This window comes from Pelophylax lessonae (genome assembly GCF_965119305.1).
Source record: "Pelophylax lessonae genome assembly, chromosome: 3".
In the NCBI taxonomy this organism is placed as follows: Eukaryota; Metazoa; Chordata; class Amphibia; order Anura; family Ranidae; genus Pelophylax; species Pelophylax lessonae.
In genome coordinates, this window is record NC_138770.1 from 333642258 (window position 1) to 333661231 (window position 18974).

General features: G+C 38.1%; 1 protein-coding gene across 1 annotated transcript in view; it reads right to left on the reverse strand.

The window, feature by feature from the left end:
* COL21A1 (collagen type XXI alpha 1 chain) overlaps positions 1 to 18974 on the reverse strand; it is a 342213-nt gene that overhangs the window by 121917 nt on the left and 201322 nt on the right. Inside the window, exons 4-5 of the mRNA XM_082251479.1 lie at positions 3891 to 4059; positions 3575 to 3791 (exon numbers count right to left, since the gene is read on the reverse strand). Of these exons, the coding sequence (XP_082107605.1) occupies positions 3575 to 3791; positions 3891 to 4059 (386 nt within the window). The remainder of the gene's footprint in view (positions 1 to 3574; positions 3792 to 3890; positions 4060 to 18974) is intronic.

The window sequence follows — 18974 nt, forward strand, 5'->3', positions numbered from 1 at the left end:
CATTTCTTAATATCCCCTATAACATAGCACAGCAGTCAAGTACAATTATGTGATTGCTGTGATTGTCACATATAGGGGAAATCACTCTTTCTCTTAAAGATATCTTGCCCTTAAATGTATCTGTTTAGACTAAAACTAAATTTACCTAAAAATCTAATACATTTAAGGGGGGGGGGGTGTACAATTGCACTACCATCCGTTAATTTTTTGTGAAAAAAAAAGGAGAGTATGGAGAAAATCCTAAGGTAACATTGAAAACAAATACACAGAGTTCTATTTATCAAACATTCATTGGTCGATTGTCACAAGCATTTGACCAGGCTGCATTAAATCGCCCAATATTTTCTCTAATACTATGATTTCCTATAATTATCAGCTTCATCTAGTGGCCAAAATGAAGTATGTTTTTCTGAAATACCTCAATCAGAAAATATACCACATTTTGGCAACTAGATGGATCTTGTGATCATAAGACGTTATTGTATTATTAGAAAATATGGGGAAAACGTGTTTAGCCTGAATGAATGCTTGTGGCATTCATGCAGCAAATGTTTTATAAGCAGACCCCTAAATATGGATACTAGATTAACATAAAGGTTAAAACGATTGGTGAAGGCTAATAAACCATCTAGGAACCACAAAAGAAACATAGATTAAAATGAAGGTGCTCCATTCATTTTCCAATATTTATCAATCATTACACCTGCTGAGATTACAAACTGAATAGACAAAAAGTGTTTTCTTAATTCCTACAGTAAAACCCCCAAATTTCCTCTCCTGAGTGTGATTAAAATGGAACTATGGACAAAAAAAAAATTCCATATATGATTAAATTTGTCAATATTATTACCACAGCAGTTTTAGTTTTTCTGAGTCCCCCTGTAACATAGTGATATTACCTCTTAATCCTACCAGTAAGTCTGTTTTCGTAATGTCCATTACCTTACCAAGCTGTCCAGCGGGGATGAGCTTAGTGTTTGGTCCAAACTATTGGTTGAGGCGTTTGGTGTGGACAAACTTGACATCTTCTGGCTGTTAATTGTCAATAAGTAAGCGGCTGCTGCTTGCACTCGCTGCGTTCTTACCAACCACTGACATCACCCATCCCATTCACTTATATGGCCTGGAATCCCTGGCCATGTAAGCAAATGGGTGGGGAATGGAGCCTTACATAATTGCCTAAATATGGCCATAATTGGGCAGTAATATCATATATAACAATATAATATAAAAAATTGCTGCCAAAGAAAACTGCATTGACACAAACGCCTCCTAAGTTCTCCCCACAATACATAACAGACTCTTTTATGAATTTTGGGGGACCTTTGGGGTCCATGTGCTGTTTTTTCATTAAAAAGGGAGGGAGAAGTAATTTGCTGGTAATTTAAAACTTGTCTTTCCTTTGTATATGTCAGTAATAAAAAAATAAAAAAATCACTGCTCCCAGCTGCATGGAATTATTTGAAAAGTATGTTTGCTCTGGTTCATTTTCCCCATGGTAGTGCACAACTCCCCATGCTACATACCAATCCCTCCCCCCAAACCTATTGGCCCAGAAAATTGGCAATTTTTATTTGACAGATTGAGATCCTATTGATTTCAATAGGGTTCAGGTTTGCTATCAAACTTCTTTGAATTTTTGCGAATCCCTGCAGAACCAAATCCAGGGCAGTTCAGCTCATCATTACTGTCCAGCAAAAGTGGAAGTTACAGGGTTGAGACAAACCCTTTACCACTGACAGTGTGTTTATAATTGTCAGTGTTTATTCATTTGGTTAAAATCTTTAGTTCACACCATAGATACACAGGGCCAGTTCACACCATAGATACACAGTCTGGATGCCTTCCAGATGCTTTTCTGCATGCACATTTCTGACACAATTTTGATATGTTCCAGTGCGTTTTTGATGTAATCCAATGCTTTTTTTCCTTCTCTTTTTTTTCCTAACCTTGAGGGCCAGATTTCAACACATGCAGTCCAGTGCAGTTTTTTTTTTCTTTGTTTGTTTTTTGCATTACGAATGCATGGAAAGTAGGTTATATTGTTTTGTCCTGCACTGGACAATACTAGAATGCTATAAAATGCATAAAAATGCACTGGAGCGCATCAAAAACGTGCCAAAAATGCGCATGCAGAAAAGCATCCAGACTGCATTTCTATGAACTGGCCCTTGGACATGTTTTAGAGCAGAAAAATAAATATGAAAGCTCTATCTGGGGAAAAAACAGAGTGCATGACCACGCAATTGTCAGTATTTGTCAAGTAACACAGTGCCATATTACAAAAAACTACCTGGTCATATGGGGGTGAGGGGCGTAAACCGTCCGGAGGGGTTAATATTTGAAAAGGATGTTTTACATTATATTTTCTGTACAGTCTGTATTTTGAGGTCATCTAGTACATCGTTGCACCCTCTTGCTTTTTTCTATAATTTGTTGATAGGTATAGCACTCAGTGTGAACAAAATGTTGTAACACTGTGTCCAGACAGAAGTGCTGCCAAAAGGGATGAAGGTTTGTGGGTGGGGGGTTGCTGGAAGGAAGCAATAGGAAAATAATAATTTTGCATGTTTTTTAGTCAAAAGTCTTTTAGTTCTGCAAATATAATCTGCTCAATAGTGTGTGAAAACTAACCAAGTGCTTTCTACACAGTCTATATTTTCTTTTTTCGTTTTTTACTTATTTTCTCATCCCCATTACACAAGGCCTCAGTTCTCCTTTTCCTGATGGACAAACACTTGACAATTCACTGTACATGAAGAATTGATTTGACTGGTTTAAGCAGTGGATTTAAGCTAAAAGTAGAACTTAGGTAGTTGAACCGTGTAAGGCTTAGAATAGTGAAAGGGTTATTGATAGAGTACTGGCCCCTTATTTAGAGAACTGCTCAGGGTGGAAATGCACACAAGTACACTACAAAAGTCAACATATGTTTTGACAGCGCCTATGGAAAGGTTACATGTTGGAAAGTAGGGATCGACAGATTATCAGCAATGCTGATATATTGGGGGCTGATATGCACTTTCCCCAATATATCGGAATCGGGCCCTGAGGTTACCGATATTTCTGATATTTTGGGAAAGTGCTGTACCGGAGTGATGCCTACAGCTAGAGGCATCACCCAGGTACCGGCATCCATAGCCGAAGGTCGGATGTCTTGTAATGATAATCAACGCAGCTGAGAAGCCGCTCGGCTGTCATTACAAGTAGTGGGAGGGGACATCTCCCCCTCCCGCCACATTCGGCTCTGATCGGGTCTCCATGTAAAAAATCCAGAAGTGATGTCATGACACCACTTCCAGGTATTCGGCGGCAAATTCCAAAAAATGCGAGCATTCAAAACAGCCAAACTTGGAGTTTTGAATGCTTTTAAGTGCAGAGGAGGGGATTGGGGTCTTTTAGACCCCCAGATCCCTCCACCAGAGTACCTGTGAAAAATAAAAAAAATTTTTTAAATGTCCGAAAATATCGGCCAATATCGGCCGATACCGATACCCAATGACCAATGACCAAAATATTGGTATCAGCACTAAAAAAAGCGATATTGGTTGATCACTATTGGAAAGTATAATACCTTTACTCCAGGTGTTACAAATGTGATGACTTGATTGTCATTTGATTGGCTGGTTGTAGTAAATGATAATGTTTTTTCTTCTCCGTTTAAAGAAACAGCGGCTTGTATGGCACCATCAAGTGCAACAATTCTCCACAAATCCCATTTCTTCTTGATTTTAAATCGCTGAGTTGACACAAAGACATAAGAAGGAGGAAGACCTTCTGGAAAAACATTTCTGCAAACAAAAAAAATAATTTACATTAGGCACATTATTTTAGATGCCTTGCACCAAAAAATAGCCATAAAATAATAATAACAATGGTATAAATACTACCTTGTGAATTCTGTAAGGTCAACTTGCGTTGTTATTTCATATGCTTTAGTGGTACGGATAGAGCCTTCAACTTTCTTGGCTTTTTTTTTATTTACTCCCAGTCCCAACAGTATATCAAATCCCTTTTCATCTCTGGCTGCCACTGGAATTCTTGTGGGACAAACAGATTCTGCAGTGCAAACAAAAATTTATTTACACTCCAATCCAATTACCAGGCTAGCCCATTCAAGGCCCAGTGCTCACCAACAATTTACACATTCCAAACATCACTGCAGAGGTGTGGACAAAAATAATCACATGCAAGATTTATGCTCCTAAGGGCTTTAAATTACACAATTTCTGTCCAGTTTTTGAGATCTGCTCTCTTCAAAGTAAGTTACTATTTTTCCATTAACTTACTAACTGATAGCATCGCAACATAGTAATTCTGAAAACTAGGAGAAAGAAGTCTCTGTGCACACCGCAGATGCAAGTTTTTGTGTACCAGTGCAGCTGGAAAAGAACAAAGTTATTCATAGTTAGCTTTGAAAATAAAATAAATGCATAAATAACATTTTATACTCCATTTTTTTTCTTAAAACTACCCTGTCAGGGAAGAAATATGGGGACTTACACTGGTGGTTTGTTTTTCTGAAGATTTAAAGTGGTTGTAAACCCTTACATATACCCAGTGAAGTGACTGGCATTAGATGATACACAGAGATGAAACAAATCCTCCTACATATTGTAGATTGTTCCTGTTTATCTGCAGTCTTCCCTTCCCCACATCAGAATTTTTAAAACTTGTCTGAGCTGTCAGAAAATGGGGTGGAGAGCTGAAATTACACACCGCAGAGCTGAGTGAGGAGAGCTCTGACAGCTGATTGGAGGGAAGGGGCATGCATTCACACAGCACACAGAAACAGAGCTGAGGCTGTCAATCACAGGCCATGTGCTGGAGCTCCCTTCCTGTCACTTTTTTCTCTTGTTATATATACATTTTTTTACCATGCGAACCAGTGCAGGCAAACACACTGTGTTTGTTACCTGTATTTGGTGTGTTGTTAATGTAATTGACACTTGTTGTAGATTACAACTGCATGGATCGCGAGTTTCCCCGCACTGTGTTCTAGTGTGAACTTAGCCTAACTCACCAGCGCTGATTGAAAGCCTTAGACCAGCACCTTGCAGAGCTAGGGGGAAAGTGTTAACACCACTCTGTGTAAACATAAAACACTACTGAGCTCAAACGCACTTACAGCAGGCAGAGGGTGGTCAGCATCACTGTCTGTAACCCTAGGTTCACACTTGTGTGGGTGCTGGACAACATGTAAATGGCACCTATTTCTACACCCACAATTACCCTCAGTGAAACTTTGCGCCATTCTGAATGGCACCCCCGCACATCTGAAAACTCAGCTCGCTTTCTGTTGCAGGAAATTGCATGTTCGAAAAACACTGTGTGATTTCCCTCCAGCTGCATTCTAAAAAAGGTGCAGGAACCTCTTTCCTGCAATAAATGCAGGCACTATTTAAAATAAATAAAATAAAATAAATAGGCTGCTGTGTCCATGCAAATGCAGCCTGTAGAGCCACTTTAATGTGAGCATTTAAACACTACTGAGCCCAAGCCCACTCACAGCATGAAGGGGGACCGGGGGCATGTGAGCAAAACTTTCTGCATAAAATAAAGAGTAAAAAGCTACAGTCTGTTTATTGATGCTATCCAATCTACACCAGACCACAGAAATCCTGATGTAATCTGAATAGCATCAATAAACACAGATTGCAACTTTTTACACACAGAGTGTGGCTGCTTTGTTTATTTACTGTGATGAATTTTGAGGTAGAGGATGAGGCACTTGAGTTCCTGCTGAGCTAGGTATGTGAAGGCATTCGCATACCTGCAGGGAGCACTGAGACTGTTGTGAGAACTGAGCTAAAAGTGCGCTCACAGCAGATGAGAGGTAACAACTGAACTCAAGAATAGGAACATCCACAAATTGGGCTGCATGCAAGGGAGGCATTCAAAGGCAATTATAGAACACATAAAGATATTATTTTCAGAATATTTTTTAAACCATTTAACCATGTCTTCCGCATGGGTTTATTATCTTTCCAAATATTTCATTGTGTTAACTAACATAAGTGTCTCTTGAAATTCTCTACAAATTCTCAAAAAAAAACTTGAAACTTGGTCATCTGCATGATATTAAAACATTACAAAATACTATCTTGCTTTACTTTATTAACTCTTTGTGGATTGAACCATTTTATGCCTTGAAGACCATCAGCTTTCTTTAGTTCTAGCAGACATTTAGTCACACTTACTGTCTGCAGGGTGTAGCTGGCAAAAACGACTCAGCAGTTCCCACCCTTGGATATTCTCTGAGTCAGCATGTTATTGGCAGACAGTGGATAATTCGACAGGCATTTTAGGAATATGTTATAGTGGGATGATAGGGATTTCTTCCAATTATATATTTATTTAACTTTTTTATTTTTTGATACCCTTTTAAATTAAGGGATTTTACTTGAAAACAAAGTACATATGCACATTTTCACATAAAAGGGCAACTAATCATTTCCCATAAAGATAATGCAAACCAGAAAAGATGGAAAAACACTGGTTGACTATTGCCAGCTAACATCAGACAAGGGAGATAAATAACAGAGACCAAAGAGAATGACACTATAATTAGCTGTGCTAGAATACTTAATAATATATCTTCCTTCCAGTCTTTAAATGATTTTAATTCTGTGTTGTTTCATCAACCAAAATAGCACACAGTTGTACTAAATATGTAAAAGAAAAGTCATTACAGTAGCAATGGAAATGTTAGTATGGGATTATTTACTGTGTTGTGTATCAGACCCAGAAAATAAACTCTACCGTAAAACTTCGAAAGTCCAAACCAGCTCAAACTTTTTTTTTTATTGAGTAGGGAAGGGTAAGAACATCTGTCATCTTCTGAATGCAGTCTCTGTCACCGTTGCTATCATAAGAGGCTAAATGTTGTTTCCGCAGAAGAGATTATTTTTGTATTTCTCTTGTGTTTGACACCCATCAGCAGGATATAAAATTGGGAGAAATCTCCCACTTGAGGACAAAGACAGAAATGAATGAGGAACTGAACTCTGAAAGCCAAGCCCCAGAAAAATGGCAAGTAGAGAGGAAAGGACTAGTCGCTAAATTTCCATGTTTTATACTGTTCCTACAGGCAAAGTTTGTCTTTCTTGTGCCAGAACTTCCTGAAAAGAGAATTATGAGCAGTGCCTAGTGATATCACCAATACCACTCCAAATCTCTTAACCACTTGCCTACTGGGCAAATTGTAACACTTTTCGTTGCTGGAGCATTACTTAGAACCCCCAAACATTATATATATATATATATATATATATATATATATATATATATATATATATATATATATACAGTATCTTACAAAATTAGTACACCCCTCACATTTTTGTAAATATTTTATTATATCTTTTCATGTGACAACACTGAAGAAATGACACATTGCTACAATGTAAAGTAGTGAGTGTACAGCTTGTATAACAGTGTAGATTTGCTGTCCCGTCAAAATAACTCAACACACAGCCATTAATGTCTAAACCACTGGCAACAAAAGTGAGTACACCCCTAAGGCAAAATGTCCAAATTGGGCTCTTTTAGCCATTTTCCCTCCCAAGTGTCATGTGACTCGTTAGTGTTACAAGGTCTCAGGTGTGAATGGGGAGCAGGTGTGTTAAACAGTGTTAATTTCGTCGACTAAAACCGACTAAAACGTTTTCGTCGACTAACACAATTCAGATGACTAAAATACGACTAAAACTAAAATGGCATTTTAGTCTTAAGACTAAAATACGACTAAAACTAAAATGGCATTTTAGTCAAAAGACTATAACTAAAACTAAATTGAAATTTGCTGCCAAAAATTAACACTGGTGCATGCTCAAAGCATAAATAATAACATATTAGATTTTTCACTCCAGGAACAGCAGTAGTATATAATGAGTTTGGAAATTGTAGAGAAATGCTTAAATAATGCATTACAAATTACAATTGAACTACACCCATTTGATTATAGATGACTAAAATGAGTTTTAGTCGACTAAAATGTAGGGCGTTTTAGTCGACTAAAATATACTGGAGTTTTAGTCGACTAAATACGACTAAAACTAAAACACTTGCAGAAGACTAAAATAGGACTAAAACTAAAATGCCATTTTAGTCCTAAGACTAAGACTAAAACTAAATTGAAATTTGCTGCCAAAATTAACACTGGTGTTAAATTTGGTGTTATCGCTCTCACTCTCTCATACTGGTCATTGCAAGCATGTCTCCAGACCTAAACCCTATTGAGCATCTGTGGGGCATCCTCAAACAGAAGGTGGAGGAGTACAAGGTCTCTAACATCCACCAGCTCCATGATGTCATCATGGAGGAGTGTTAGAGGACTCCAGTAGCAACCTGTGAAGCTCTGGTGAACTCCATGCTCAAGAGGGTTAAGGCAGTGCTTGAAAATATTGGTGGCCACAAAAAATATTGACACTTTGGGCCCAATTTGGACTTTTTCACCTAGGGGTGAACCCGCTTTTGTTGCCAGTGGTTTAGACATTAATGGCTGTGTGTTGAGTTATTTTGAGTGGACAGCAAATTTACACTGTTATACAAGCTGTAAACTCACTACTTTACATTGTAGCAAAGTGTCATTTCTTCAGTGTTGTCACATGAAAAGTTATAATAAAATATACACACAGGTGCATCTCATAAAATGTGAATATCATCAAAAAGTTAATTTATTTTAGTAATCCAATTCAAGAAGTGAAACTCATACATTTTATATTGATGTGTTACACACAGAGTGATATATTTCAAGCATTTCTTTCTTTTAATTTGGATGATTATGGCTTACAGTAAAAAACCCAAAATTCAGCATCTCGAGAAATTAGAATATTACATTAGACCAATAAAAAAAAGGATTTTTAATACAGAAATGTTGGCTTACTGAAAAGTATGTCCATGTACAGTATAGTATGCACTCAATACTTGATCGGGGCTCATTTTGCATGAATTACTGCATCAATGCTGCGTAGCATGGAGGCGATCAGCCTGTGGCAATGCTAAGGTGTTAAAGAAGCCCAGGTTTCTTTGATAACGGCTTTCAGCTCGTCTGAATTGTTGGGTCTGGTGTCTCTCATCTTCCTCTTGACAATACCCCACAGATTCTCTATGGGGTTTGGGCCAGGCAAGTTTGCTGGCCAATCAAGCACAGTGATATCATGATCATTAAACTAGGTATTGGTACTTTTGGCAGTGTGGGCAGGTGCCAAGTCCTGCTGGAAAATGAAATCAGCATCTCCATAAAGCTGGTCAGCAGAGGGAAGCATGACGTGCTCTAGAATTTCCTGGTAGAGGGCTGCGCTGACTGTGGACTTGATAAAACACAGTGGACCAACACCAGCAGATGACATGACTCCCCAAATTATCCCAAATTATGAGGTACATCTGACACTACAGCCACACTACACTACAGTTTCACAACTTTGAGACTGTAGGCACATTAGTGCCTAGACACACTCACCTACCAGAAAGTGCACTGATTTTTTTTTTTTTTTTTTTCAAGATAAAATCATGACACTTTTTTACTTCTTTGTACTTCTTTCCTAGGCATGATTGACATGTCTAAATGCTCCTTTTAACATAGCAAAGCTTTTTTTTTTTTTTTTTAATTCAGTAAACTTTAAATCCTGAGAGACGTTCTAAACATTTCTCAACCTGCTGAAAATGTGTTTTTGTTCCTTCCTGTGTCTCTATTAAAAATGTAAACACTTACCAAGATGCTGTGAACAATTCAGACAGAACCGTGAAGCATTGTGTACAATATCCCAAATTTGTCAGGCTCTTGACATATTACACAGGTTTTTTTTTTTTTTTTGCAACATAAAAAAACTTTATTGTATAATAAGTATTTTACATACATTCTAGTAACAAGAAAAGTGCAGCATATGTTCATCAGGTCATAGAGATTTTTTGTTAACTTAGCTGTAAAGAAGAAAAGTTATTTGCCACTTAGTAAAAGAAGTGAAAGGGGTCGCTAATAACGAGGCAACAGGTAAAAGATAAAGTACATTATACATGATTGAAAATTATGGTTTTAAATGTTTTAAGCGATGATAGAACATAAATTCAACAATTCTAAAGTTTATGTATATATAAAAATCATAGGTTGAGGGTTCTGTCATATTTTTCATCATGCAGCCACTGTTCACACTGAGCATTTGGCACGCAACAGCCAATTTGAAACAGGTTCATGGCTCATATATTTTAACAGCTCAGGAGTTCCAAAACCTGTTCATCAAAGTCTAAAGGCATAAGCTGATGCATATGCACATCTTATACACAACCAACAGGCAAAGTGCCATAAAACAGCCATGTCACACAATCTTAGTGATGCAAGATTTCAATAGCCAAGTTCCTTACAAAAAGGTCATTTTTCAAATCGTAAATTAAATCTACATGTGTTTTCAAGAATAAGTGCACCGAAACTCACCTTAACTCTTTAATACACCAAAAAAAAAAAAAAAAAACAAGTTTGAAAATGTGATCTCTTACAGTTTTCTTGTTCTTAGTATCCTCAGATAGTTGTGATAGGATGACAGCCTTGAATTATCTTTTGCTTCCTAAAGCCATTCCCATATACTGTATATGGTTCTTAGCATATTATTTGAAAGGCGTATGTCTTGTATCCCTTTAAATATATGCACCATGTAGGCTAACATACAACTATTCTTCAGGCATGGGAAAATGTACAAATCCAAATCAAAAGGGATACCAAGGGAGGCCTCCTTTCATAAAACAGCCTTTGTTATCAGACCGTCACCTGGGCCCATTTCCTTTTCTAAGTGGTTCCAGACACTTCAGTAAATGCCTGTTCTGTATATAAATAATGTTAAGGGCTGCTGACATTGAACGGACTAGGTATTCAGAACAACAACCTATTGTTAGTTTAATAAATAATAACAATAATGTGCACTTATTCTTCATATAAAACACATTTTTTTATTCTACTTCATTAAAAGTAATATGATGAAATCTTTTAATGAAACTAGAATGATATGCATTATAAGCAAGCTTTTATTTTCCGCTTATTTAATGTGTAAATTTTATACACATATGGTGTGAACAATAAATGCAGATTAGCAACAGTAAAAAGTAAAAAAATAAATAAAATAACAGAAAACTTCTGATTTAATTTATAAAAAGAGGAGAAAAGGTCAGTGTGTTGCGCATTCCACCCAACAAATTGCATATTGCTAGGAACAAAATTATTACTTTTTATTTTCTCCCGCTTTCATAAATGCATTACTGTTCTTTGTCTTGTAAAATCTGCATTCACATTTCAGCACCAGGTATGCACTCATGATATTTTATTAAATAAGCCACGTTATTTGCAATTGCATAAACCTGCTGCAACACATCCCATGCACATTCCTGAAAACTAAGCTGGGTTGTGCAATATACCTTCACGGATCTTACTGCTGCGATAAACTGCTTCTGACAAGGGAGGATCTGGATAGCCTATGTTGTTTTAAAAAGGTAAACATATATTGTTCATTGATATTGCACATGTTTATAGTATATAAGATAATAAAGAGCATACTAAAGCAATCAACAGCACACTGGTATCTTTCTATTACAGGAAGGATTTCTTGATAATTAAGCAAACTACAATTTTACACAGATCAGATGAACATGGTATACTTCATTAAAGTAGAACTCCAATCAAAGTTATTTATTAACACATTAAAAGATAACATAAAAAATTAGCTTGTGCTGCAATCGGCATCCGCATTTTAAACTATCCCCTGTAGTGTTTTTTTTCCACCACTAGATCTCTGCAGTCTAATAGCCAGCATCATTTAACCCTATTGTTTACTTGTTTACGGCTAATGGACCCTCCCATCATCTGTGACTGGAGAGTAAAGGAGAACCAACACAATGATGAGCTTATCTTTCTCTCAATTTGCTTTACTCCACTATTAGCATAATGGCTCCTTTCACATGGGACGAACTCCACCAGGATCCTCACTGAGCAGGCTGAAGAAGCAGACACAGACACAGCCCGCTGTTCTCTATGGGTGGTCGGATGTAAAACGGACTGCCTGTCCATTTACATCTGACTGTCATCCAATCCAATCCACCAGACATATGAGGAACAGATCCCCCACCTGTTTGTTTTTAGCAAATAGGATCAGATCGGATGTCAGTGGGTGTCAACAGACACATGTACATTTATACCCGCCGCTCCATAAAGGGCAATGTATGGTCCAATTGGGTCCACCCAAAAAACTAACAGGCGGACCTGATCGGTCCACCTGTGTGAAAGGGACCTAATCCTTTATCAGCACATGAACCGTCTGGCTCCTTGTGCTTCTTACTTTGTGCTCTGTTGTAAAGGGACTGCATGTTTTGCCCACATGGGATGCATAGGTGTTCAGTGCATCTGCATGCAGGCAGTCCAATTCATGTCAGTTGAGATCCAGTGACGGCATGGACACATCTGCTTCTCTAAATTTGGCATCTGTGTGTGTTTGGCATCTGTAGTTCCCTGAACGCAGACAATGCAGCCAATTCATCTGTGCAGCTGCTTCATCCTAATTGATATGAATGGGACTGCCTGCATGCAGATTTGCAGAACACATGTGCACCCTGTGCCGGCAAAATATGGTCCTTACATGACTTTAAATGTAAGGAGGCCTATGTGAATGAGGCCTTTACACCCTACAAGGCGCATAAACAGAAAAACAAAATCAAATTATTGTTTGGTTTGTCCACCTTTTTACTTTACAGCAGCTTAAATTATTCCAGATACTCTGTGATACCAGATACGCCCAGTACATTATTAAACCATTTATATCAAACAGGTCCTAATAATCAACAGGATAACATGTAGTTTAAATTAAATTATTATATTAAACAATAAACTAGGGGAAAGGAAACTGGATAAGGAAAATCCATGCTCTATTAACAAGCTGAGTTTGCTGAAGACATTTCAAAGAAAAAAAAATCTTACACACAGACAGGACAGAGCACAGCATCAAGATACATGCCTTACTGCATCAACAAGGTCTTCTACAGGCAGAAAAGACATGTTTCAAAATGTGCTGTCCAAACACTTTTTCAGAAACAGATTAAAACAAGCTACTTTGAGGACTAAAATGCAGTGGATGGCCAAGGAAATTTATTGTAGCAGATAAAGGACACATCATGCTGACTTACTTTCATAATCAGATTTCCACCTGCATCAGCTCAGACTTATGAGAAACCAGTGTGACCCTGGTTCACTTATCTACAGAGATATGTCTGAGTGATTAGAAGTACCCTTCACAGAAAACTTGACTTCAACGTCAGTCATATCTACAACATGGAAACAAGGCCAGGGAAGTCATCTGCACTAAAACACAAGACATGGTGTGCAGAAGGTTCACTGTAACACAAGGCAGGTTTTTACATCAAGACCTTGAGAAGCATACAGACATGAATATCTGCATGTAACAATGAAGCATAGTGCAGTTTCTTGCAGATTTGGGGTTGTATTTCTGCACATGGAGTTGTGGATTGGGTCAGAACGAATTGTATCCCTAATACTGAAAAATGCAGATTGACATTTATACGTAAATCTTGAAATACCAATAGGGGGCAGGTGATCAGTCCCAAATTGATTTTGCAGTAGGACGATGGCCCCTAAAATATAGCCAAAGTAATAAATAACTATCTGCAGCAAAACAAATGAGATGGTATGACCCAGCAGAGCCCTTATCTCAACATCTTTAAATATGTTTGAATTTCAAATTGAGACACAAACTGAGACCTAAATCCACAAAAGATCTGTTGTTAGTTATCCTAAATATTTGGAACAACCTACCTGCGAAGTTCCTTAAAAAACAGGGTGCAAGTGTACATAGGAGAATCTACGTGGTTTAAAGCAGCCTTTTTCAACCAGGGTGCCTTTAGGTTTCTTCAGGGATGCCTTTGCAAATTGCCTACAAATGGCCAAAAAAAATTGTATACAAGCCAGCGGGTGGATCGGGCCTGCCTTTTAGTTACGAAAACCAGTAGTTTTCATTGTATACCATTACGACCTTCTACCTGCCGGCATCCTAACAACCAATAACATCATCAGTTGATAAGGAGGAGGAGGGTCACCTGCACAGCATCCTTATTTGCCCCTCCTCTGATCCATTCCATCATGGGGTCACATTAGCTGAGTGAACAAGAGAAACACTGGACTACTAGTCAGTACCACTGTACAAAGGTGTTTTTGCTTTGGAAGAATAAATCACCTCTAATGGTGGGTATTCTATGTGTGTTGCTGTTGTTCCATTATGTATAAAATTATTAAATACTTTTATTACATATTAGAATGGGGTGCCTTTAAGGCTGTCAATATTTCAAAAGGGTGCCTTGACTGAAAGAAGGTTGAGAAACACTGGTTTAGAGGATCGACACACCAAATATCAATTTGATTTACGTTGTTTTCTGTTTATGAACTTTGTAAGTTGTTGATTGATGAAAGAAAAATTATTACATTTCATTATTATTTAGGCATGCTTATTTTTACAAACAAACAGGCTGTCTTTCCATTTTTTTTTCCTTAGATCCAAGTTGTGCAAACTTGCAAAGCCAGATAGCAGCACATTGTTCACCGGCAGGCCCTCTTCCACTCCATAATGTTTGCACAGTATTGTATATAGTACTGTGCAAAAGCTGCACCTCAAGATTCTCTGCTTCCACAGCAGTCCTGCAGGCTTGGAATATAAATACAGTATAATAGTTTAAGCTTGACCAATGTAACTTTGCAATAAAAACTTTACTTGGCATTTAGCTTTAACCACTTTACCCCCGCTCACTGTGCCTCTACTGCGGCACAGTGACTCGTTCCCGTCCAGCGTCGCTGGACTCCTCCCCTTGTGGGCGGCGCTCGAGCACCGCCGGAGACTCGCTCCTGCTGTATTCAGTCACAGCAGGAGTCGGGCCAGGGGAGGAGCAGCGGCGATCGCCGCTGCTCTTCCCTGATCGTCGAGGAATCGAGTTTGGAGATCCGCCCGCTTGTGTAAACAAAGTGGGCGGATCTCCTAAGGGACAGACAGTGACAGATTGCAGCTGAACCTGCGATCTGTCCCTGTGTCACTCAGTCACCTCCCCCCACACACGTTAGTAAGCACCAGGCATACATTAACCCCTCCCTCTCCAATAAAATTAACCCCTTCCCTGCCAATGTCATTTTTACAGTAACAGTGCATATTTATAGAACTGATTACTGTAGTAATGTCACTGGTACCCCCAAAAGTGTCAAAAATGTCAGTCAAGGGTCCGATCTGTCCGCTGCAATGTCGCAGTCCCGCAAAAAAAATCGCAGATCATCGCCATTACTCATTAAATAAAAAACACCAAAAATGACAGAAATATTTCCCTTAGTTAGTAAACACAATAACTTTTGCGCAAACCAATCAAAATACGCTTATTGTGATTTTTTTTTACCAAACATAGGTAGCAGAAAACAAATTGGCCAAAAATTAAAAAAAAATTAGATTTTTACATTTTTTGGGGGGAATTTCATATAAAAAAATGTAAAAAAAATTGTTATTTTTTCAAAATTTACGCTATTTTTTTGTTTATAGCGCAAAAAGTAAAAATCGCACAGGTGATCATATACCACCAAAAGAAAGCTCTGTTTGTGGGAAAAAAAGGACATAAATTTAGATTGGGTACGGCGTCTCACGACCGCGCTATTGTCAGTTAAATTCGCAAAGTGCCGAATCGCAAAAAGTGGCCTGGACGTAAGACAGCAAAATCCTCCGTTGGCAAAGTGGTTAAAGAAAATGTAAGCCCTAACAAGGAACTTCTCTTATTTGCCCCCTTTTGGTCAGTTTAATGTACCATTAAAATTGTATTGTTATATCTGAAGTATGTAAATAAATATGTGTTGATACTGCCAGAAATCCAGGGTTGCCCCCCACCCTGTGCACTCTCTAGTGTAATCTGTGATCACTGTTATCAGAAAATGTGGAAGAATTAGAGAACTCCTCTCCCTATGTTATGAAGATGTGGTGGGGGTGTTCTGCAGTCCTAACACACTTTTAGTCCTAGGGAGAAAACACTGCTCCTTCATAAATACAATACAGTCAGCAAGTGTTGTCACACTAGGACAGAAAAAGTGATCCGCGTGAAAATAAAAAAGGAAAGAAACGGGAAAAGGAAACAAATTCAGCCTCCACGTCTAAGGACTTGCGAGCTTACATTTTTTTCTTGCGTTTAGGCACACTTTAACTAAGTAAGGTGAAGCTGTGTTCACTTTGTTCACTTTGTTTTTTTGTATACCAACTTATATGCAAGAGAGTTTAAAACTAACTGGATTTTTTTTTGCACATGATTAGAAGACTAAAGTTAAAGGATAAGTTCACCTTTTGAGGAAAAATAGTACATTGACATATCTTTTTCCCCCAGGAGCCTGCAAAGCATTGCACCCGTGATAGGTAAATCACAGGTCAAATGTCAGACTCCAGCAGACAAGCCCTACAGCTTTCAGCCCATACCATATGGGCTGTTAGTTTGAAAGCTGCAGAGCTTGGGAATGAACTATGAGTGCATAGCTCCCCACTGTCCTTGATTTCAAAGGGACTGTCCCTGATTTGGAAAACAAATCTACACTTTCTTGAACAGCTCCTTATATGGCTGCTATCAGCCAACTCTGATGTGTCAGATAGCGTGTCCACTGGGTGATATGGTTCCTCCCAATGATGGCTACTTTACTACAGGACAAAGTAGTGAAGTAGGGACCAGAAGAACTAATTTCAACTACATATCCCATGGTACCTTGCTGCCTGTTATTCCTCTACTGACTCCGCCTCCTGAAACTCCTCTTCTCAGCTCCTCTGTAGTTCAGAAGGCAGACTCTGAGAAATGTGTGACACAGCAGTGCCTACTCATAGGGTATAATGAATATGTGTCACAGAATCCAAGGAAGTATATGTGTGGGGATCTTCACAAAGTAAGTTTACAAACATCAAGATCATTCAGATTTAAAAGAATATGATAGAAATAATTCAAATTCAATGTGGAATTTAAAGTGGTGTTAAACCCAAAAGCAAAAATGTATTATATTGCAACTTACCAATTCTTATATGTGATGGCTGTATTAGTTTTCTTTTTGAGGCTTTCTTCGATTTTCATCTGGTGATCCAGCCAGTAAGTGTTGTTTTCAAAAGAACAAGTTGTCCAGCAAAAATGTTTAGATACATAGATGAGACAACCCATTTACCACTAGTAGTTACCACTAGGTGGGTAGTTTTATTTATTTATGTAAAACCTTTATCACAATAGGTAAAAAACTGTTTCCCATAACTGCTTATAAAGTAATAACTGGAGTTTGGCTTCAATTCAAATGTATACAGGTGCCCCCTGTGCTTCTTCATCCAGAGTCGGGGCACTCTAATACAGAAGGTGTGCTCCTGGCCAGATCACCAGATGAAAACAGAGGGAAAAAAGCCTAATAAAGGAAAAAAATGCATTCACCACATCTACTGATTGATAAGTTGCCATATAATATATTTTTGGTTTTGGAATTAATACCGGTTTAAAGTGGTTGTAAACGTTCAATTCATTTTTATTTTTTTTTAATAACATACATCAGTGTCACAGCTTTTGATTGACAGCAGCGGGAGCCAATGGCTCCCACTGCTATCAATTGGTTTAATGAGGAGAGTGACAGCGGCTGGTGGTGGCTCATGCACATCATTGGATCGGATCGGTCTCAGGTAAGAAAATGGGGGGGGGGGGAGCTGCAGCACAGAAGGTTTTTTTTACCCTAATGCATTAAGATAAAAATTCTTAAGGCTTTACAACCACTTTAATATATCATTTTATAGTTTGACCATACAGTTTTGCTCATAAGTTTACATACCCTGGCAGAATTTATGATTTCTTGGCCATTTTTCAGAGAATATGAATGATAACACAAAAACTTTTCTTTCACTCATGGTTAGTGTTTTCATTAGCGTTTCATTAAAGTTTACATACCCCAGTTATACAGTGTATTGCCCCCTTTAACATTAATGACAGTTTGAAATCTTTTGTTGTACAGTGGGGATGGAACATTTGGGCACCCCAGGTAAAAATTTGTATTAATGTGCATAAAGAAGCCAAGGAAAGATGGAAAAAACTCCAAAAGGCATTAAATTACAGATTAGACATTCTTATAATATGTCAACAAAAGTTCGATTTTATTTCCATCATTGACATTTTCAAAATTACAGAAAACAAAAAATGGCGTCTGCAAAACTTTGGGCACCCTGCAGAATTTATAGCATGCACTGCCCCCTTTGCAAGGCTGAGACCTGCCAGTGTCATGGATTGTTCTCAATCATCATCTGGGAAGACCAGGTGATGTCAATCTCAAAGGTTTTAAATGCCCAGACTCATCTGACCTTGCCCCAACAATCAGCACCATGGGATCTTCTAAGCAGTTGTCTAGAAAACTGAAACTGAAAATAGTTGACACTCACAAATCTGGAGAAGGCTATAAGAAGATAGCAAAGCGTTTTCAGATGTCAATATCCTCTGTTCAGAATGTAACTAAGAAATGGCAGTCATCAGGAACAGTGGAAGTTAAAGCAAGATCTGGAAGACCAAGAAAAATATCAGACAGAACAGCTCGCAGGATTGTGAGAAAAACAATTCAAAACCCACGTTTGACTGCACGATCCCTCCAGAAAGATCTGGCAGACACTGGAGTTGTGGTACACTATTCCACTATAAAGAGATACTTGTACAAATATGGTCTTCATGGAAGAGTCATCAGAAGAAAACCTCTTCTACGTCCTCACCAAAAAAATCAGCTTTTGAACTTTGCAAATGAACATATAGACAAGCCTGATGCATTTTGGAAACAAGTTCTTTGGACCGATGAGGTTAAAATTTAACTTTTTGGCTGGAATGAGCAAAGGTACATTTGGAGAAGAAGGGGCAAAGAATTTAATGAAAAGAACCTCTGTCCAACTGTTAAGCATGGGGGTGGATCAATCATGCTTTGG